The sequence below is a fragment of the Miniopterus schreibersii genome, assembly GCF_964146895.1.
Source record: "Miniopterus schreibersii genome assembly, chromosome: 15".
In the NCBI taxonomy this organism is placed as follows: Eukaryota; Metazoa; Chordata; class Mammalia; order Chiroptera; family Miniopteridae; genus Miniopterus; species Miniopterus schreibersii.
Genome location: NC_138115.1, coordinates 4,301,212 through 4,325,115, shown reverse-complemented (window position 1 = coordinate 4,325,115; position 23,904 = coordinate 4,301,212). Strand labels below are relative to the sequence as shown.

General features: G+C 37.4%; 1 protein-coding gene across 2 annotated transcripts; it reads right to left on the bottom strand.

The window, feature by feature from the left end:
* Positions 1-1,140: 1,140 nt before the first annotated feature.
* Positions 1,141-23,697, bottom strand: UBA3 (ubiquitin like modifier activating enzyme 3). 2 transcript variants are annotated; one of them, XM_081160188.1, is made up of 18 exons: positions 23,632-23,697; positions 23,408-23,449; positions 21,617-21,737; positions 20,059-20,139; positions 16,024-16,106; positions 13,296-13,376; positions 9,328-9,371; positions 8,902-8,966; positions 8,447-8,602; positions 7,564-7,666; positions 7,316-7,429; positions 3,716-3,769; positions 3,168-3,204; positions 3,003-3,084; positions 2,564-2,664; positions 2,387-2,450; positions 2,239-2,293; positions 1,141-1,931 (listed from the first exon to the last, which is right to left on the bottom strand). In XM_081160188.1, exons 1-18 carry the CDS (start codon positions 23,649-23,651, stop codon positions 1,843-1,845), a joined length of 1,392 nt encoding a protein of 463 aa, XP_081016314.1. In that variant the 5' UTR covers positions 23,652-23,697; the 3' UTR covers positions 1,141-1,842. The 2 variants fall into 2 exon arrangements, with proteins under 2 accessions (XP_081016314.1, XP_081016313.1); XM_081160187.1 differs by lacking the exon at positions 23,408-23,449 and having other exon boundaries at positions 23,632-23,682.
* Positions 23,698-23,904: the final 207 nt, after the last annotated feature.

Here is a 23,904-nt window from a genome sequence, read left to right as displayed (position 1 = left end):
AAAGAATACTTTTCACTTCAGTCTGCCACAGAACCAACTAACTAATCTTATTATATTCTCTTATTACACCCTCCCTTGCTGTGGTTATTTACCTTACCAGTCCCCTCCCTATATTTGAGAATTTTACCACACTGAAAGGAACCAAGCCATATGGAACTAATTTTCTTTAAAAATTTCTCTCCCACCCTGGCCAGTTTGGCTCAATGGTTAGATCGCCTGCCCACGGACAGAAGGGTCCTGGGTTGGATTCCAGACAAGGGCACGTACCTTAGTTGCAGCCTCAATCCCCATGGTGGGGGTGCATGGGGGAGGCAACCAATTGATGTCTCTCTCCCACATTGATGTGTGTGTGTGTGTGTGTGTGTGTGTGTGTGTGTGTGTGTGTGTGTCCCCCTTCCACGATCTCTGAAAAGCAATAGGAAAAATATCGATTACAAAGAAAGAATAAAAAATCCCTCTAAAAAATCCCTCTCCCAAGACTTAATTATACAGTCTTGGATAAATGACCTAAAATCTCTAAAACTATTAAGCTCTCAGATGGAGATTCTGCCCCTTCTCACAAGTCTACTTTGAGAATTATTATTGCACCTGTATAAAAGAAGTGCTACATGTTAGTTCCTTCACTTTCAAAAATTTATACTGATTCTGTAACTTTTTAAGTAGAGAAATTTAGCCGATATGATTTTATAATGAAACAAATTATTTGTCAATATGAAGCAAGAAAAAATAGTAAGTGAAAATATAACCCAGTGATATGTAGTCACAAAGCTTCTGAACAGAAGACTGACACCTAAGTCAAAGACAGAGAGAGAGAAAGAACACATACTACATGTTCCCACCCTGATATGAAAACTCATTTTTCAGTACTTATGCCTGATTTTGTTTTAAGCCTTAAATCTTTCTTGGAGGATGGGGGGGTACATTTTAAGAGACCTTAATATAAAAATACAGTTATTCCATTTCATTATGTTAGAGAAAATTAAATTAAAACAGTAAATATTTACTGTGGCAAAAATATTAATTCAGGTGCCATAAAATTCTGTATTAGTAATTCTGCTACACATTTAAAAGTTATTCCTACAATACTATAGAACTACTTACTATCGTTTACATTTTTAAAAGTTTCAGGGAGAAAAGTAGACAATATATGATTTTATTAATAAATAGTGTGGAAGCATCAGTGACAACTGTTTAAACATTAAGTTCTTTTAAACCACCATGTCTTGGCTTTAATGTTGTGCATATTGGACTCTATGGCACTGCACGTAAACATGAAAATATTCCCCATTTCCATGCACAGTATTCAGCTCTAACACTATTTACAAATTATCATGGGCAAGGTAACCTTTGGAAAAGTTAATATTCATCTGAACAGCCACAACTGAATGAATATTAAAACAGGTAAGATACAGGCTATGTTCAATATATTCCAGATGTCAAGTTATAACAGTTATTTATAACTTAATTTTCTTATTTTCTTTAAAGGGACATCTTTTGTATATGTGGGTGCTCAAATGAAAACTGGGGAATGCACTCTTTGACCATAATAACAAAATTCACACACAAAAGGATGTCTGCCTCCTCTAAAAGAAGCAATACATTTGCTCATAATGTATTTCTCTAGGCATCAATTTCTCATATTATTAATGAAAATGCTTACAAGCACCAACCCCAAATTCTGTCTTCAAGGGAAAGTGATAAAGGTAAAAAAGAGTGACTCATTAAAAAAAAAAAAGTCAAATTTCAGCAACACTAATGCTAAAAATGAATGAATTAAATTTCTTAGCATCCACAAAGTATAGCATTTCCATAAATTTTCTATTATATGCAGATTTATTGTCCTTAAGAAGTAAAATGAAGTTTGAATAATACTGTCTGTGGTGTGGTGACATCAGCAACTGCCAGTTCTTGTCCATCAACAAGTCCCAATTCTAAAACAGAAAAAGTATAATTAACCCAAGAGGAAAAAACGTCTCAACAAAAACAATACCACCACCAGATATACAAACTACAGAATATTGTAGTTGAGATAAACATCAAAACCCAGTTCTCTTTAATCAAGGCAGTATTATATTTGCTTTCTTTAGAAATTTTTATGTATTCTACTAAAAGAGCAATTCTATTATTATTTCTAAAGATATAAGTAATTATGATGAAATCATCATCTGGAGGTATTAAGAGCAAATCTAGAAGGGTTTGTTACTGAAGCTGATCAGTAAATGTACTCATTTAAAATACCTTTCAATGTCTTGGAGAGATTTGGTCTTGTTCGTTCTTCAATGGAGGTTACCGACTAGAAAACAAAATTATTTTAATGTAAAACACATTAAATAAAATTCAACTTTTAATATAATTATGAAAGAAAGAAAATCTGAACACTTATCACCTGTAAGTAAAGTGTTCTATTTTTCCCCTCTAATGTGGCTGTGATGGCTGGAGATTTCATCTGCCTAATTATAAGGGGGGAAATCAAAGGTCACTTTTTAAAAAACAATTCTAGTCTTTAAAGTTTTAAAATCTCAAAAATTATTTCTACAACACAACAGAAGTCCAGAACACTTACAGAGAAGCACTATTGGTTAGATAATCCAAAACCTCCTGTAGCTTTGCTGATGGAGAAAACTGAATATTTTGTGGAAGCTGGCTACAAGCTGGACAGTTTTCCTACACACATAAAACACAATAAATCATAGCAGCACATGTACCAACAACAGTCTCTTTATAATAATGAAGTAAAAATGAACTTGTTTTATAACCATGTGTATTTCCTATGAACAAATGTTTACGCTTTAGAAACCTATGCCTTTCATAATAGGCCATTTTTCCTAAGTTAATTTGCTACACAGGCTACACTACAAAAGATATACAGTGACTAAGGTTCTAGAAGTTAGAAAATGCTTAGGGTATGGGCAATTTCATTTATATTTCTAACCAGTAATTAATATTTAAAAATCAAAGTATGCATGATCAAAACAAGTTTTCATTAGTACAATACTACTAACCTTTCTCTCTGCTTCAAATGTGTATGTGTACAGTCCATCTACATCATTGAATACCAAGTAATTATTAAGGGGAATGTATGCACTGTAATGAAAAAATGTCCACATTTACATAACTGAGCCAGATCAAAACAAATTTACATCCATATTAAAAATAAAACTCATTACCTTGTGGCTATTTTAAAAACCTCAGTGGCACACACAGCTGAAAAGGGGAGAAAATAAGGGTGCTTTAACTCAATGAAAATTAGACATTTAAAATTAGAACATTTTAAGAAAGTTGATTGTAAATCAGAACAGTTAAATTTACAAGGCTATTGATTAAAAATAGATTAAAGTATATACTCATTTTTAAAATACTGAAAAAGTAACATATTTTATATTTGTTTTGTATAATCCAAGTGATAAGAATAACATTTCATGTTTCCCTTCCTCCTCTTCAGATTAATGAGCAGCTTGTTACAGTGATTAAAAAGAAATGGTACAAGAATGTCTGCTTACTACAGAGCACTTTATGACATAATACAATACAAATTATATACAAGGTCCAATAGCTTATTCTTTTTTGGACAGCTTAATTATACCATCCATCTTAGAAGATATAAAATTCCTATTATACCAGTTTTCTGAGATCCAGAAGCTGCAAAAATGTCAATTTAGGTATTAAATCAAAAATTAAAGGAAAGAAAGCATTATGTAATGGCCTTTTTACTCACCTGCAATGACTGCATTTGTGGAAGCTACTGCAGGAATGATTCGTTTCACTACGCCTGAAAAAATACACTGATTAAAACAGGATCATTTCTTTCAAAAAGTAGGTATCTTAAGTTAGACAATATGATTTATTAAATATCATTTTCCACAACTTGATTTGTCAGGCTTTCAAGTGACAAAATAGACTTAAGTTGAGCCATGAAACTACTTTGTTCCACATTCCCATCATTTTGTAGCATGTTCAGATTCTTAAGGAAGTTACAGTAGCAAAGAAAAGGAAACTCTTCACTAAGCTTCAAAGAAAGATGGGATCATAATATAATATGGCTAACCACTGGTGTTTAGTGTGCTCCAGGCACACTGTGAAAATTAAGCGTATTATCACTGACTTTTCCTAGCATCCTTACATTCGTCGTATCACTCTGACTTTAAGGACAAAGAAAATGGGGCTGAGAGAAATGAAACCACACCCACAGCCATACCCCTAGTAAGTAATGGGGGTAGTACATGAGACCCAAATCGCCCCCAAGTGCACAATCTTAACCAACACATGACATAAAGCTGTACCAGTATGGTCTGGGTAAACTATGAAGAATAAGAATTACCTAACTTTTCCTCAGCCATTTGGTTCACAAAACTCTACAACAAAGAAACTGCTCCACATTATTATCTTCACTCTAAAACTTGCACTACACAAAACAGTAAACACAGTTCTCTAGTTCTACCCTACCTTTTATATCAGTACTCAGATTAGGAATGAACAAAGCTCTACCTTAAACAACTTTTAAGTATTAAATATCTATTTTATAGCTACATCTGAACTGTTCACTTTAGAAAACAAAAACTACAAAAGCAAGTAACCATATTAATTATGGTGGGGTGGGAGGGAGCATGAAAGATGGGACTCCCAGTGTGGACAGGTTTCAAAAACTTCAGAAAAGCAGCAAATATCTAAGAAGGCACGAAGTCAGTTCTAAGTCTGGAGGGCTGTTTTTAAAAAGTTGTTTCTGACCATATGATTACGTATAACTTCAGAGCAGGAGAAATAGGGAGGAGCCAGCCTGATGATGGTTAAACTGGATGCTCTCCAGTGAGCCACATATAGGAAGACGTACTGAAAGGAGGAGCAGATAGTCACAAACAGGATGGAGTAGAAAAGACATTGCCCAACAAAAGCACTGCCAAAAGGACAGACTCCCCGAAACCTCCATCCTTCAAAAAAGCTGGACTTCATGTCCCGTTTTGCTTCTGTACTCCTTGTAAAGGCCCTCAGTCATCAGGCTGCAAAGCATGCACCCTGCTCAACGGTACAGAGGATGAATGAGAGTACACACAGGAAAGAGCTTCCAGTTCCTGATCAGGGCCAGCTGAACTCATCTGTTAATTCAGACCATTACCAAATCAGTACTATATGCCAGACACTGTTACGCAAAAACAGAAATAAAAATAAATCACCTGCTTTTATAGAGCTTTCATGCTGGTGTGGGAGATAACACTTAAGTACATTAGAAAATTTCAGATACTGAAGAGTTCTATGAAGAAAAGTAAAACAAGGTACATGTTAACAGCTGGATGGTCAGAGAGGACCTCTTTGAGGAGGTGGTGATTTGAGCTGAAACCCAAACCATAAGAAAGACATGGCCACGCCAATGACTTAGGGAAAGAGCATTTCTGTAGAATAAACAGCGAGGGCAAAGGCCCCAGAGCATGGATATATGAGAGTGTAAGTATAAAGTATTTCTTGCATAGAAAAGTGAGACCACCATTAGTTCTGAGCAATTATAAAAAGATAAAATAGTAAATGGCTAAGAAGTCATTTTCGGTAAATGATCAGGAGAAACGGTTAAGACATGAGCAGCCAGCCTTGAGATCCAAGGAAGAGCAATCCAGGCATAAGGATCAGGAGTACTAGGGCTCTCACATGGGAATGAGCTTGGTATGTTCAAGGAACACAAAGCAGGTCAGAAGAGGGGGAGTACAGGAAGCAGCAAGGAGTGTGTAAGAATGGAATTTTCAAATGACCTAATGGGGAGTTAAAGTCATGTGCCATGTCAAAGGGTTAAAGGAACTAGGGAGGTTCATGACAGTGATAAAGATTTGGAGGGAACGTGACCACGGTTCTCAACACGTTAGGTGCTATTACTTGAGGGAGTTAGATTTATACATATATGGTATTCCCTGGGACAATACTCAGACCTAACTAAAGATGGAGACTTCTGCTCAATATATAGAATAACTGTCTAAGTCTTGTCCAACTGTGGAACAGACAGCCCAGGAGGCAATAAACTGCTCTTCAGTGAAAGATAAAGTGACTGAGTCAACTTCCAATACTAAGTAAATAAAAGTCAATGATTTTATTACTAGAACATCAGTGTATATAAGGAAATAATCACAGAAGAGAAATGGCAGATTTTCAAAAAGAAGACAAAATTTCTTTCTTGGGAACTTGGCAATGATTTTGGATGAAATTCTATAAAGGATGAACTGTGAGTACCTAGATTAGGAAGCATTGATCACGAAGACTGAGCATTATGATTGCTCACTGAGACAAGTCATGTTGGACTAGTCTCACTTAGTTACTATGACTAGCTTGGCAACCCAGGGAAATATGGAAGACAGTATATCCAGGCTTCAGTAGAACATCCGGAAAGATCTTTCATGACATCCTTGTGAACAAGACAAAGAAATAGCAGTATTCAAGAAAGTCAGATCAATGGAAGAGATAAAATCTAAAATCTAGGGCAGATCAAAAGTATGATTCAGTTGTCAATTCTCTGCCAATTCGGTCTTGCAGGTGTTGCTTAGCAATTGCATACATGGAGAAAACTAGATTTTAGTAGACAATTATCTCAAAAAGTTGAAAGTATAGGATCAACATAAACAACAAATAAACAACAAAAACAACCTGCTCTTCTCTAAGAATACATCAATTGTCAGAGTTATCAGAAGGGTATTATCTAAAATATTCTTATTGTAGATATTCTATGCTATATTCTAATCTAATTCAGAGAAGTATGGATAACTGAAGTATGGTTAGAGGAAAACAACCTAATGGGGAGTTAAAGTCATGTGCCATGTCAAAGGGTTAAAGGAACTAGGGAGGTTCATGACAGTGATAAAGATTTGGAGGGAACGTGACCACGGTTCTCAACACGTTAGGTGCTATTACTTGAGGGAGTTAGATTTATACATATATGGTATTCCCTGGGACAATACTCAGACCTAACTAAAGACGGAGACTTCTGCTCAATATATAGAATAACTGTCTAAGTCTTGTCCAACTGTGGAACAGACAGCCCAGGAGGCAATAAACTGCTCTTCAGTGAAAGATAAAGTGACTGAGTCAACTTCCAATACTAAGTAAATAAAAGTCAATGATTTTATTAAACTCCTCCTAGCTAAGTAGTAGTACGGATTCTACAGAGCTCATTTCCCTCATACCAACTTTGGGCACCTGAAAACGATGACTTCCACGGTCCCTTTACTGAACTTCAAGTGATGAAACTATCTAAAATCACATCAATTACTTCCTCCAAAGTATCCCCGGCCAGTAAAAAAGGGATCACCCCAAGATCATTATTCACAGAAATTCACTAACTTACCTTGCGTGAGTCTATACGTAACACCCCTAATGTGATAGTGTGATGCTCTCTCCAGGGATTTTTGGAAAATCCACTGAATATGGTCAGGATCATCTCCATCCAATGGAACCCCTTCTGTCAGGGAAAACAGGAGAGACAGACAGAAACGTAAACATAAGTCAGCTTGTTTTTAACGTAATTATCCAACTGAGTAATATAGACGAATAAATATTTTATGCAATTCTGGATTATGAGATTAGGTTTGTTACCTCCAAAAGGTTGCTCCTTAGGCCACTGCAATATCCTTACATACTCAATACAGTGCTCCGGTAGCCTGGGCATAGATGCAATGGTGCACATGGGAAAATTCACCTAAAACCACAGTTTGCCCGTTTTATTGGATTTAAAACAATGAATTACTTTAAAAATGTAACTTCTAGTTATGACCTAGTTTGTAAGTTTGTTATAATTCACCTTGGCCTTCCGCTTATAGAAACAAAACTCTCACACCATTAAGGTCTCTAAAAGCACCTGAGTCACTTCATCCAGGATGACTGACCTGTAAATCAGGGTTCCTTGTATACATTTAACTTTGTTAGACTGTGTAAAACAATGTGCTGAATAAATTCTCAAATACGAGCACTTTGTTATGTTTACCTGATTTAAATCTGAAGGTATAAAATAAAACAAAAGCAAATTCAAGAGTTAAATTAATTCCAAGTGAATACTCATAAATAAATCATAATTCTAACTGCCCTTTAAAGTGGGTGTATAGAGTAAAAACCACCATCTTTGGAAAGGTCATTCTCATCCCCGGTATCTTTATTTCCCTGAAACAATCACAGCAAAGACCAAAAAAAACAGATTATAGCTCTATCCAACATACAGTTTTAAAATTGATCCCTTAATCCCTACTCCCCAAATTAAAAATTAATACTAATTATGAAAATAATAGTATCAAAACTATGATATTCAGTCCATATCTTTCCTCAAATAGAGCAGAATTTCATATTTTATTATCTTTCTTCTTAGCATGATTTTAAAAATATGGTGACCCCTAATTAAAAATCCTACATATTGAATAGATTTAATATTTCAAAGATAATTCCATCCCAAGATACTGTATAACAAATGCAAGTGCTCTGCGGTTACCTGTGGTGGATACAGTTCCAGTGTGCATTCAATACAAGCAGTCATTCCAGGCAGAATCACCCGGGCATTTCCTTTAAAACCTTCTGTCCCCCCATCTATCAAAGGGACAATGGAGCTTGGATCTAATACACCGTCTTCATAATTTAGAAGAGATATCTAGGAAAATTATTTGAAGGGTTTAAAAGGAGAGGGGGATAAGAATTCACAAGAAAAAGCACACTGCTGAGTAATTCCACAAGTCAACAGCATGACTGAGTCTAATATATCAAATCAAGGGGTGACGGTATTAGCAGTTTGGGTTCTCACTTGGAAATTAACGACTAGCAATAAACAATGAGGTACATGAACTGAATGGAAATTAAATAAACTGATTTTTCAAAAGCATGATATGCAATTCTCATTTCCAGTGTGTTAAAAGCAATAGCAAGAACCTCAGAGAACTGAACAGTCTTTACCAGCATGCCATTTATCCATCTCCTCGCTATGATAGAGTCCAGTCCGCACACAATTATATGAAATTCTACAAGAAAAAAATGCAAGTTTCATTTTTAAAAGTGCCATGGTACAACATAATTTACACCCTCTAAGAAAATACAAAAAAAAAAACCTTTTTAGTATAATACACACACACACACACATACACACCCCTCTCCTAATCCTTGAATAATCCTTACTCAAGTCAGCATAGAAAAATGCAGTCAATGGTGTCAAGTAAGAATTAAAACAATGGCACTGTGCTCTTTTCAATCCATCAACAACCTTACTGAAAACACCACCAAGAGACGAAAACAACTGAATAGCCGTCAAATAGCAATTTTCAAATAGCGACCAACTGAAAAACACTTAGAATTCAGTGAGAGTTGAATTTCAAGTGAACTTACGTCGATAGAAAGTGTCGTTAAAATCCTGGATCTTGTTGAAATGTCTGAATATAAGTAAAGGAACTTGAGCTGCTACGTTCAAAACTTGTAAAGTGAATTTGACAATAACATAAAAAAACTTATAAATGTATATTTAAAACGAAATAGATAAATTTCAAAGTAGTGGAATTCAAGGACTGACAAAATGAACATAAGCCACCTCCTGACAAAACTGCTTTTCTAACACTCCTCCCCAACTACTAATACTTAGTCTCATCCCGGAACGCCCATATTTATGCATCTGTAAAATTTTCTACTCTGCTTTCGTTTTTATATAAAATGATGAGCCCTGCCTGCCCAGTGTAGCTCAGGGGTTGAGCACCAACCTATGATCCGCAAAACTGAGGTTCGTTCCCAGTCAGGGCACAGGCCCAGGTTTCAGGCTCGATCCCCAGCAGGGGGAGAGCAGGAGGGAGCCGATCAATGACCCTATCTCATCATTGATGTTTCTCTCTCTACCTTTCTCAAATCAATAAAAAAAATTTTTTTTAAATATCATGGGCCTTGGGAAAGTAGCATGTGTGTCCGCAACCATCAGCATCAAGCCAAGAGGCAATAAACATGTGTTTAGTGAGGGGAACAAGCATGTCATAGGTCATATTCACAGCTGGGTGATTTGAAGAGTTACTGCAAAGCTAATTAAAACAAAAGCCCCAGAAGTTTCCAAAAACTTTTCAGTTGCCAATGACTTGTTATTGTTGGTTTTTCTGAGGAGTGGGGGTAGGGGTGGAAAGAGGTATGACTTTTTTTTTTCCTCCCTCATTTTACTATTTTCCAAGTCTCTCGGTTTTACCCAACCAACCCCCATCAGCAGTCTTACCCTGCCTGGAGGCTGCAAAAGGAATCCCATTCAAAACTGGTTGGGTATGAATCAATCATAGCACTTAATATTTTAACAACCCATAATGCAAAACACTTAAATTTTTCTAATGGAGTAATTTTGTTAAATAATATATAAATTATACTTCTCTAAAACTACAATAAATAATCCATTATATATGTTTTTAAAGCAAAATAGAAAAAGAGGAATATATAGTTGCCCTAGATTTATTTTGGCCTACAAACAAAGCTATGGAAAAATTAATTCGATACGAGCTCTCACCCATTCAGAACTCCGTTTCTTTTGAAGTCAGGCAAACAGGACATAAGTGGCAACCAGAACAGAAAGGTCAAGAGAACCCAAGCAGCCCTAGTCATTTTTGCTCAGTGGTGAGAATGTCAGTCTGCAGACTGAAGGGTCCTGGGTTCGATTTTGGCCAAGAGCACGGATCCCTGGCCCCAGCTGGGGCACGTGTAGGAGGCAAACAATTGATGTGTCTCTTTCACATCGATGTTTCTCTCTCTCTCTCTCAAAAGCAATGGGTAAAATGTCCTCAGGTGAGAATTAAAAAAGAAAACCAGAGCAAACACTGGAGGAATAGCAATAAGGGAGGGCCCCATGGAGCCAGACCAAGAAATCCCACCTCCTGCAATTCTACAAAATATCCAAAGTTTCCCAGATCTGAATAATGGGGATAGACAAAGTGTACATTTTTTTTCTTTCTCCCTAACAGGGGCCTGCATTTGCATCTTTATACTTTTTATTTTTAAGTAACAGATTCACAGGAGTTGCAAAGATAGTACAGAAAGGTCCTATATCTTTCACCAGGTTTCCCCCAAAGGTTGTATCTTACATTAGTATAACAAAACCAGGAATGTGACATTGGTACAAGTGTGTATCATTGTGTCATGTAGATCTGTGTAACCACCGGTCTAGACACACAACAATCGATCAGCACAAAGATCTCCCTCATGCTACCCACTTTGAGTCACCCCTTCCCTGGCCCACCATGCCTAAGCCCTGGCAATCATTGATTTACTCTCCACCTCCATAATTTTGTCATTTGAAGAATGTTATATAAGTAGAATCATACAATATATGACCTTTTGAGACTGGCATTTTTCATAAAGCGTAATGCCCTTGACGTCCAAGCTATTGTTTCATTAGTTTGTACATTTTAATTGCTCAGTATTATTCCATAGTATGGCTGTGTCACATTAAACAATTCACTTACTGATGGCTGTTTTGGTTAAGAGTTTGGGGCTACTACAATAAAGCTGTTATGAACAATCAAGAACAAGTTTTTATGCAGACTTAAGTGTTCATTTCTCTGGTATAAATGCCCACAAATGAAACTGCTGGGTGATAAGGAAAGTGTATGTATGTTTAGGTTTTTAAGAAATAAACTACTTTCCAGATGGTTATAGTATTTTATATTTCTCACCAGCAATGAGTGATCCAGTTTTTCTGTACCTTTGCCAGCATTTGCTATTATTTTATTTTAACTAGTCTAATAGGTGGACTAGTAATATTTCAATATGGTCATAATTTGGATTTCTCTCATAGCTAAGATGTTGAACATCTTTTCATGCGTTTTTTCCCATCTTCTTTAGTGAAATATCCTTTCCTTTTTTTGTCCATTTTCTAATTGCATTATTTTTACTGTTGAGTTTTGAAAGTTCTTTATATATTCTACATGTGAGTCCTTTGTCAGATACCTGCTTTCTAAATATTTTCCAATCTGCAGCTTGTCTTTTCATTCTCTTAACAGGGCCTTTCACAAAGCAAAAGTTTTTAATTTTGATGAAGTTCAACTTATCAACTTTTTTCTTTTGTGTATCATGTTTTTAATGTGGTCAAAGGACACTTCACCAAACTCTAGATCCCCAAAATTTTCTCCTTTGTTATCTTCCAAAGTTTTGCAGTTTTATATTTGACACTTAAACCTATGATCCATTTTGAGTTACTTTTTGTAACTTTGAGGGTTAGGTCGAGATGCATTTTTTTATCTATGGATATCTAATGGCTTCACCACAATTTGTTAAAGAGATTATCCTTCCTCCACTGAATTGTTTTTGCACCTTTGTCAAGTATCAACTAGCCATACATGCATGGGGCTAGTTCTGTCTTCTCTACTCTGTTCTACTGATCTCTCTCCCTGGCAATACTATGCAGTCTTGATTATTCTTGAAATTAGATAGTAACTCCTCCCACTATATTTTTTCAGCATTATTTTAGGTATTCCCTTGTCTTTCTATATCACTTTTAGAATAATCTTGTCTGTACTGACAAAAATTTCCTGGGATTTTGGCAGAGATTGTGTTAAATTTGGATACAGATATGGGGATAAGTGACATCTTTACTATGTTGAACTGTCCAATTCTTGAACATGAAATATCTATTTATTTAGATTTTCTTTGATTTCTTTCATCAGCATTTTGCTGTTTCCAGCATATAAACCCCACATATTTTATTCAGCCCTAAGGTTTTTGAGTGTTTGTAAATGGCATTGAATTTTAAATTTCAGTTCCCCACGTGTTCACCACCAGTACGTAGAAATACAATTGTATTTTGAAATATAATTGATGACTCTGTGTCCTATAGGATTTTCTACACAGCAAATCCCATCTCCTGAATTTCTATAAAATAATAAAAATTCCCCTGATATAAAGATGTGAAAACCAAGTGTGAATGCTCTTTTTTAAAAACATACTTCTTGTAAAAGTAAACTGACTCTGACACAACTTCCATTTGGTTAATAATATATTGACTCTATTCTGTCTGCTACTTAAGGAGACACAAAGATTAACTGGATCCAGCCTAGGGACTTAGTCTAGTAGAGGAGACATGCAGCTGATACTGAACTTAAGGGGCAATAATGCAGAATAAATGACAGTACTGACTACAGAAGCATAATTTAAAAATTAGGGCAAAAAAATGTATATAACCTTAAAGAAAGAACTGGAAGAAATCAGAGCAAAATGTTACTGCTGCTGATCTTTGTCTTTTTGCTTATCCGCATTCTCTGTGTTAAACATGTCTTTCATAGCAAAGAAAAAAACAAAACCTTTAAAAAATTAAGTAATTTTTTTTTTTGTCAAAAGGATACGGAACTACAGTGCAATTAGGAACTCGGTCATTTAGAAATTCTGCAGCAACTTCAGCTTTAGGTCTTCCAACATCTTTAGGCCTACAGGAAAAATTATATTTATCATTCATGATATAAATCTAGATGAGCTACATAATTTCAAACATAAAAATATCCGCATTAATTAGAGAATACTGAGAATACTTAGAAGAAATATTTTTATCTAAGTATTTGTGATGAATAATCAGCCAGTCAACACCAAATGCCAACCCTTGTTGATGTTCCAAATTAAGTAGTTACAAGTACTGACACATGTAAGTATTTAGACGAAAATGTGGAGTTTTATTCCTCTAGGTAAAGCATAATAATGGCATGTTTCCTGACCATTTCTTACTGTAAAAAAAATTATCCCAGGCCTAGAGTCTTTCAGTATCTACCCTGCACCCCAGAACTTCAAAGTGTTACTACACATGTCTTGGCTGACATACACACAATGAGATTCATTCTCGGGATGCAGGAACCTTCATTTATCCCATTTTGTGTCCCATAAGAAGTGGTAACCACTGCCCAGCCAATGTGGTTCAGTGGTTGAGCGTTGTCGAGCTATGAACCAGGTGATCACTGATTAGATTCCTGGCAGGGCACATGCTGGTGTTTCAAGCTCGATTCCCAGTACCGGGTGTGCAGGAGGCAGCCAATAGATGATTCTCTCTCACCACTGATGTTTCTATCTCTCTCCCTCCCCCTAAAATCAATAAAATCACATTTAAAAAAAAAGAAGCTGTAACTCCATTTTTGAAGAAGGAATAATTCCAAAGACTTTACCTAAATTGCAAATGTCACCCATATTTTCATGAAGCTAAAACTAGAAGGCCTCGAAAGATCCCTACTAGATAATAATCACAGCTATAAATAAGAAATGCTGCCCAGCTGGGCGTGGCTCAGCAGTTGAGCATCGACCTAGGATCCAGGCGATCAGGGTTCGATTCCTGGTCAGGGTATATGCCCAGGTTGCGGGCTGCAGCCGATCAATGACTCTCTCATCATTGATGTTTCTCTCTCTCTCCCCACTCCCTTTCTCTCTCTGAAATCAATAAAGATATATTTAAAAAAAAAAAAAAAAAGAAATGGTATGAGTTCTGTCGTTTCATCTCAGTGCAAATGATACATTCTTTCCTAACACGTCCTCATTGTCCTCAGGGAGGTCAGTCCCTCACACACGGACCCAGGAGGAGTTCCACTACTGCTCTTCACAATGTATTTCTGTTATGTACATGTCTATCACACCTGCTAGACAGAACACCAGGAAGAACGACCATACTCTTCTCTCCTTGTATTCCTTCATATCTAAGTACAGAGTAAAAACTTTAAAAATAATAATAAAAATTTTTAAATCAATGTACTTATTAGAAATATTGTATTTAAAATTGGAATATTAAAGAAAAATACTTTAATGAGTCAATTTTCTTCTCTCCAATAAAGCAGTGTTCTTTTTTCATTCAAAACTTACGGTAAGAGTTTTATTCTAACTTTGTCCTAACTTGCAACAGAAAAGGCCCCAGCATAAATCAAGGAACTTGATTTCAACCACTCTGGACACAGAGCTCTTCAGGAATGTAAAAGGGATAAAGGAGACTTTCAAGAGTCTTTTAAGGTGTGGATTGTATGTGCTTTCACAGTAGATCCAAAACAAAGTAACTCCTGGATTTTTTTTGTGGGTCTTTTTGCAAGTTTACCATTCCAGGGTTAGGGAATCAGATTGTTTCACCTAAAAGCTGCACCTTGAATACAAACATTTGGCCTAAATACTTAACCTTGAAAACAACCGTGAAGGTTTGATGAGAGTAAATGAGGTAAAATAAAGAGCCTGCTTAGAAAGTACTTTATTATACATCCTAAGCACTCAATACACGTTAACTATCATTAAGACCTTTCATTATTTTAGCCACAAATTAAAGGGCATGGCCATTATTATCATAACCAATTAATTCAGTGGTGGTTTTTTAAAAAACATTTATACACCAAAATTAGACTGGCAAGGGCACCAAAACTTTTCTATAGAGAAGGAAAATTTCAAGAGTTAAAAAATAAAGAAAAAAAAAAGTTAAATGGAGAGTTCACATTGCAAATTTCATTAACTTGACTTAGTTTAACCTTCAATCTCTTTAAGAACTTCCATAAAGATAGAGGTTATGTCAATGCTGAAACTTCACCCTGCATACCCATGATTAAATGATTGCTTTGTCAGTAACCTATTCACTAGCGAAAGACGAAAAGTTCATTACCTCTCCACATCTGTAATTCTTTAACTGAGAGACACTTTTATGGAGCCACTTAAACCCTACATGTTACATAGTAACATCCACTAATGAACTTTTCCTCATATCTGTGTATGTGTGCCATCTCCAGTTTTCAAAACTCTCTAACAAGCCATTCCAAGATGATTCTGTATTTCATGTATGTCTAAGGTAATGATCCCTTTGTTCCATTTCAACTGCTGTTTTCTCTGTATCATTCTTCATCTCCTTTCCCCTTCTGTAAAAAGCTCATACTCCATCACAACATCACTCTCCCAGTCACCACTCAGATACTAGCTCACGTGTCCCCACCAATGTATCTCACTAGGGCCTAATATTCCGGCTACTGGTATCTTATGAAATCACCAGAAGGCTGAACCCTGTGCCTTCAGAGCACAACTACCCCCAAATCACATAAACTTGTTGGAAATTTGTTAGACATTAAAACTTACCTAAATAAAAACTGCCTATTTAGATTGGAAACATCTATAGTGTCCATGTCTATAACATGAATCTGTCTAAAACCAGACAAAGCCTGTGGAGATAAAAAAATCCAATTAAGCAGAAATTTTCTCACATTTGAAAAATTTGAGACTTATTTTCAACATAATCCTAAATCCACATATGCTCAATAGTAAATTCTGCATGATCATATTCGACTGCTATAGAGATTACGAAGTATGTAACATTTATGTTCTTGGCAAGGTCAAAATGTGTAGCTGCCCAGTTTTCAGCAGTCCATAACCAAAGAGAACTCAAACTTTCCATAGCTGTTTTATAATCTCATAAACACATCTGTAAAGTGTGCTGCTCTGCTGCTGCTAGATACTTTGATTTTACCAGTCTTACTATTGTACTTACTAGTCGTTTTTCAGAATGTCGTTAAAAGCAATTCACACAAGCTTTATCTCAGCTTATATAACATTAAGCATGCACGATTCAGAGATAACTATTATAAGGTACATATCATAAACACACACAGGTACACTGCACATGTAAAAGAAATAGCTTAGAAGTACTGAGTCAAGAACAAGCAATCGAAACAGCTAGGGAAGAAAAAAACCTGCTGTGTTTCAGTGACAATGCCACGCATCCTAACAGTACAACCACTGCTCAAATTTACCAGCAGAAGCGAAAAAAATTAAGTTGCATTAATTAATTATGCTTTTCTGGCCTTGGTCAGTTTAAGTAATCCAATTAAAGCACTCGTTAATAATTTCCCCATTTTTATGCCCCTATGGTAACAAAAAACCCTCAAGAAAGTTGTCCATACTTGCTCTCTCAAACTCCCTCTTGTGCTTATGTCTAAACAAATGTTCCCTCACACCACTCCACTGAAAGGCACTGGTCTAGATCACCAGTGAACTCCCTGGTGAACTCCCAGGCCACCTCCAGCAGCCTTACCCTCTGAAGTCTTCAGCACTGTGTAGGTCAACTCCTCAGAGCACGTTCTTCACTTGGTCACTACATGCACAAGAGCCTGACCACTCTTACCACACTCAGCTTTCCACCCTCTTTACTGGCTAGATTCTAGAGTGCCCTTGTGCTTAGTTCTGGTGATCTTGGACAATCTTATAAGCATCATCCAACAGACATCTCAACAGTTTCCAAAACTAAACTCAACCATTCCTGTTCACCAACCCCACCAAATCTGTCCTCCCAGTCTCCTCATGTCAGTGAATGCTAATGCCATCTTTCTAGTTGCTCAGGGAAAACCTTGTTGTGTCATCTTTGGCTCCTTTCTCTCTCATGTCCCACAACCAATCCATGAGCAAATCCTACTGACTCCATCTTCCAAATATATCCATCATCTGACTGCTTCTCACTACCTCCGACACTACCCTGTTCCAAGTCAGCCATCTCTGGCCTCGATGACTGCAAAACCTTCTCCCTAGCCTCTCAGCTTCCTCCTCTATCTTTCCTGCAGTCTTTCCTCAGTACATCAGCCACAGTGATCCAGGTCAAAAGGCAGATCAAGTCAGCTCATCTGCCTAAATCTCTCCAATGACTTTCTCAGAGTAAAAGGCTAAGTTCTTATAGTAACCTCCAAAGCCTTTTGTGATACTCATTTCAAACACCTTCATCTCCCATTACCTCTCAAGCATCCTCTCTGAAAATACTTCCCCTTACCCACTTCTGCTTTAGCTATGAGGACCTCCTTGTTGTCCTGGAACATAATAGTCATTCTCCCCCTTCAAAGCTTTTGCACCTGTTGGTCCCTCTATCTAGAATGTTCTTGCTCACCCTTTGCTCAAATAGCACCTTTTCATAAACCTCTTTCCTTTCCACCAGGCTGCCTATCTTCCACCTTTCCTTTCTCCAAAACATTACCATCTGACATACTATGTATTTTACTTGTCTTTTTCCTTCCCCTAAAGTGTAAGCCCCACAAATACCTATCTATATTGTTCAATCCTCTCTCTCTAAAAATCAATTTAAAAAATAATGTTGCCTAGCCAGCATGGCTCAGAGGCTGAGTACTGGCCTATGGTCCAGGCGATCCCAGTTGGATTCCTGGTCAGGGCACATGCTGGGGTCGTGGGCCCAATCCCCCGTAGGGGACCTGCAGGAAGCAGCCAAATGGTTCTCTCTCCTCATTGATGTTTCTATCTCTCTCTCACTCTCCCTCCCTCTCTCTGAAATCAATAAAAACATAGCTTTTAAAAAATTAGCGACATTCTTTAAAAATAATAATGTTGCCCTAGCCAGTTTGGCTCAGTGCAGGAGGCAACCAATTGATGTGTCTCTCTCACATCATGCCTCTCTCTCTTCCCCCCACTTCCACTCTCTGAAAAGCAATGGAAAAAAAATCCTCAGGTGAGGATTAAAAATAATTATTATAATGTTAATGTCATATTTTTTTTTTTTAGAATGAGCCTTGGGGGGCTTACAAAAAATTTTTAAAAAGATGTGTATCTCTTGAGTACTTATGTCTGATATAAGCAAAGTAAAACTGAAAACCCTCAGTTCTCTTCTTTAGTGTAAGAGGGTATCATAATGCAATAAATAACATGGCCACTCCTAAAGTTGCTTGATGATTACTCTTCAGATCTAATCTTCAATTACTTTACATTTAAAATTAGTACATAGCTCATTTGCAAATAACAGCTTCAAACTGGAAAAAATTAAGCATTGGGGAACATGTGCAGACAGTGCCTATCGAAACCACTGCCACCCTTCCCTTCCAGAACTCTGGTTCACACAGTCAGTATTTATTTCTGATAAGGTACTGTCATTTTTGGTACCCAGAGTACATCATACATACTGCTATTTCTTTTGTGAGTTGTCTCCCCACTGAAACTTCAAATTCATTAAGGACAGAGACCATGATGATCTACAAACCCCACAGAACCCAGCACAGCACTAAGTACCATGAAGTGTATTAAGTTTTTGCAGTATCACTGGGAGTGATGTTAGTACTTCCTAGCAAAATTAATATGGTTGTTTATATTTAAACTTTAGCCCCAAGGCCGACTCTTTAGGTTGTTTATCTGGTTCTTTTACTCACTTCATTTTTTAAGGAGTCTACCATAGCATTTCCACTTTTCTACACTTCAATGGAGGCCTGGCATATATTAGTTCTTAATCAATTCACTTATTTAAAAAAACAAAAAAACACACCCTACTTTGTGGTTATCAAAAGTCAATGAAACTGCCCGCCAGGCGTGGCTCAGCAGTTGGATCCAGGGGATCGGGGTTCGATTCCTGGTCAGGGCACATGCCCAGGTTGCGGGCTGCAGCCGATCAATGACTCTCTCATCATTGATGTTTCTATCTCTCTCTCTCCCTCTCCTTTCCTCTCTCTGAAATCAATAAAAGATACATTTAAAAAAAAAAAGTCAATGAAACTAATTAACTAAATCAAAAATTATGGATTTCCAATCCATATATAAAATAGTTTCACTAAATAGTACCCTCTCTTAAAATGATACTCACTAAAAACAAATTAACCCATGGTTCAGTAAAAAAAAAACACTTGTAAGAAATGACGACCTGAATTAGATTCCAGGCCCACTACTACCACCCAGAAAAGTGAGGTAAATCATCTAACCTCTGACCCACAGGTCTCCCTCTATACAACACGAACCAGTGCCCTATCTATCTAAGTAGGTTATCTTAAGGAATGAAAGAAATAATAAATACTTGCAAACTGCATGTTAAAATATGAATTACCAGTTTTGTTATTTTGTTATTTGAAATTAATGAGCACTTTGCAAGAGGAAGCACAAAGACTTCTTTTAAAGAACAGAGAAGAAAACAGAAGAATTTCTATCAATGATTTTATAATTGAGAACTTTACAATTTAAGACTGTGTGGAATCTCATCTGAACTTATCTAACAAAGGCTCAAGACAGAAGATTAATAATCATAATAAAGAAATTTCCTACTATGACAGAAAAGGAAAATTACCACAAAGGAGAAAAAAATACACATTATATATATATATGCATGTATATAATGTGTATATATATATATATATACATTACCAGATTTTTCAGGAGCTCACATCCTAAGCCGCCAGCTCCAATGACTAGAACTTTACATGTATCTAACAAAAACTGGAGAGACTGTAAAGAATGAAAAGGCGTATTAAAACCTAGTTATAAAAAATGTAAGTACCATCAATACAACAAGCTATAGTTTCTGATGTTCCCACAAAAAATGCAAATGAGGATCAAGAGTAGACTTTCTATTTAATAAACTCTTAAATTTATGAACAAGGTAGAACCAGAAATTCTATTACCCTCATGATTTCAGAGCATTTCAAGTTCAATGTTTTTACTCTGACTTTTATTGCATGAAATTAAAAGGCTACTTATAAAAACTATGCCTAAAGGTTATCTTTTTTTTTAAGCTTGAAAGGGGATGGAAAGCATCAAATTCATTATTTAACTGACTTCCTAAAAAGAGAAAAGTGTAAAAATCTTAACCAAGGATCAACCCGGCTGGGTGTGGTTCAGCAGCTGAGCATCGACCTAGGATCCAGGGGATCACGGTTCGATTTTCAGTCAGGGCACAAGCCCGGGTTGTCAGCTCTGTCCCCAGCAGGGTGCGTGCAGGAGGCAGCCGATCAATGACTCTCTCATCATTGATGTTTCTCTCTCTCTCCCTCTCCCTTCTTGTCTCTGAAATCAATAAAGATATATTTAAAAAACAAAAAAACAACAACTGAGGATCAAACACTGTACAAGGTGTTTAAAGGTCAGGAAGAAAAAAAAAAGGTAAAATTCTTAGAAAATTGCTTATCGACAGAAATACAATTTAAAACAATCACTTAAGTATCTTAAATTATAACGCAAAAAAAAAAAAAAAAATCCAAGCACAGGAAAATAAGGTGGACCGAAGAAAGGCAGAAACCGTCAATTCTGTCCAAACACTAACGGAGAGAAAAGTTATTCTGATGAAACACTGGTACAACCCAAGAGTCTGTAGCTTACTTCTAGGAGAAGCACAATATTTCTATTTCAAAACAGTATCTTTTTACAAACAGAAAATGGCATAAAAGTTTACTATAAAGGATACTTTTTTCTACCTTGTAATAAAAAAATGTTTTATATAATTGAATATTTGCTTTATGTCAGACACTATCTGTCTAAAATTCTATTCCTGTTTTACAGCAGTAACACAATTGTTAACATGCAATTACTTATATTCAATCCTAAGTAAAGATGCTCATTTAAACTAAATTCCAAAATTTAAACAAGCATATCTAACTTCCTATCAAAATTAATTTCTTATAGCAAAACTAAAAAGGGGAATGTCTCAGAAATCATTTTAAACTGAAATTTAAAGTGTAGCATAAGTTAGAATTTTAAATGATTATAAAGTTATTTTACTCAAAAAATATCAACATACATGAGAAATGTAAAAATGACTCAAATATTAGCCATTTAACTAAAATCAGTTGCAAATATTCACTTTAGTATTCAAGATAACTTATACAATTGTATTAGTATTTTTATTATAAGAGCAAGTGAAAAAGCAAGCACTTTATTTTTTAAACAAAACTATTAGAGGAGTTATTTAAAAATAAATGTTTCTCACTTCAGTGCTGGGTTCGAAATCAGGGTGTGTGAAGGGTCCAGATCGCTCGAGGAACTTCTTTACATGGTTCCAGCGACCTTCCCAGTCTCCAGTGTCCCCACACCCACCATCAACAGCCATTCTGCACAGAACACAGTAAATTCAGCTGCAACGGTCAGTATGAAAAACACCACACCTACAACTATTACGGTTTCCCCAAATGAAAAGGTAACACCAGACCTGCTCAAATAAAAAGGGAATTATTTAATGTGGTTATGCTTATGCTTTTAACTTTTTTCTTGGCTCTTATAGAGTTTGTTTCAAGTTAAGACTTGCATGTGTTTGATGAAATAACTCAGTCTACGAGTTTCTGGGATCCTAAAGCAAGCCAAAATTAAACTTGGAATATTGTTTAATCTGTGAGAAATGGGCTTTTATACATTTGGAATTTATAAAAGATCTTTGCAAACTTCTCCAATCTATCCCTTCAACACACTTGGATCAAGAAATATCAGTTATAAGAGAAGAATAAATATGTAACTCCACTTTCAGAATTGTGATGTTTCATATCTAATATAATTCACATGTCCTTTCCAAGTTTGAAAGATGTGATTTAAAGATCATTTTTGATGAAAGGAACTTTCACACATTTTTTATCTGAAACAGGTCCCAATTTTCAAAAAACAGTATCTTTAAATACTATGAGGTAGTTTTGGTTGCCACTGAACACAAAAAGTTTTAGGTTATAATTATGCCACATACAGGCATTGGAAATCTTTTAGAGCATACAACTAAGTGTGTTCTAAGATCGGATTCTTCAGTGCATATTTCATGTGTGGTTGTAATGATTTTTAGTTTTCAAACTTCCTACAACCCCACAACTTCTACATGCAAACATATTATTAATATCCAATTTTTTAAAAAAGGACCAATAAGTATTGCCTAGCAATGAAGAAGACCTTAGGTTTTGCTCCTGTAGCTGGGTTTGGTTCCACAATTAATAGCACTGTGACCTTGAGCTGGTTACCTAACAGCCATAAACCTCATCTATAGATTTTTATAGTTACTTAGGGTAAGAACGAGATAACCCACATAAGAGGCCTTAGTACAATACTTGGCATATAGCAAGGATTCAAACTTTAACTGTCATTCTAAGCAAAAGCGGAAAGGACAGGTGGGGAGGAACGTGAAATTAACTGCGACTGAAATTCAACTTTCCGAGGCGACGAGCCGCAGCTGGGCTCCTGCGCCCGGCCCGGGCGCGGGGGCACCACACCCACCGCCAGCGCCGGCCCTCCGCGGGCGGGGGCACCAACTACGCCGCGCCCGCCGGCTGGAAAGCACTTTGTTTACATCTCTCACAGCACAAAACTGAGCATCTGATAAGAAACCGGGTGTGTAATAAATGGGCAACATAACCTCTCTGGAGTAAAAACTCTCCTTTATGAGCCAATTATTCTGCAAAAATGATTGAAATGCTTAGTCCGAAACCACAGAAACTTCCCATTGGAAGTCTGCAATTAAAGCTACTCTCAGTGCTCACGAAAGGCCAGTATTCCCTTCGTGTTCAGGTTAGGATGCCCTTTTCACAAGGTCACGCCTCTGGCCACTGGGATGTAGGAAGAGGGGCGCAGGTCGCCCCGCTAGACCGCGGGTCCGCACCGGGCGGGCCGTGCAGGCTCCGAGGCCGCGCGGCCTGCGCTCCGGGCGCCCCTCCCAGCCCCCCGGGCCCGCTGCGGCTGGTCCCCTAGGCCTGGGGAGAGGGGAGGCGGGGGTCCCCGGAGAGGGCCCCGGCCTCCCGGCAGCACTAACTTCTCAGCCAGCAGCTCCTCTATTCTCCTTCTTTTCTTCTCCCTAAAAGAAAGAGAGAATAAAAGAAGGGTCAGCATCACGCTACACATTGGGCGCCGCGAGAGGATGGGGGGCGAGGAGACGGGGCGGGAGGTGCGGGGACCCGGGTAGCGGAGGCGACCGCCCACCGCCGCGCTCGGTCACAACCCAGCCCTGCAGGCGCCCTGGAGAAGCTGGGTACTTACGGCTCCTCACCATCCGCCATATTGTTCTCCGCCTCTTCCCAGGCGCCCCCGCGGTGGGCGGGACCCGGCGTGGGGGCGGGGCCTGAGGCGGGGCCGGCGGGGCCAGGCGGGGGCGGGGCCAGGGGCGTGGCAAAGTGTGGGGCGTGGTCAGGCTTGGGGGCGGGGCCCGCGGGGCCGGACCAACTTCGCTAATGCACGGGGGGGGGGGGGGCTGCTTTTTTTTTTTTTTTTTTTTAATTTATCTTTATACGGGTGGGTTTTAAAGGCTTTCAT

Coding starts and splice junctions, on each gene's coding strand:
- UBA3 (XM_081160188.1), bottom strand. CDS start 23,651: ATGGCGGATGGTGAGGAGCC. Junction 7,667..8,446: donor TGGAACTGTATCCACCACAG/GTAACCGCAGAG, acceptor CTGTGGTTTTAG/GTGAATTTTCCCATGTGCAC. Junction 3,085..3,167: donor GTTTTTAAAATAGCCACAAG/GTAATGAGTTTT, acceptor TTTTCATTACAG/TGCATACATTCCCCTTAATA.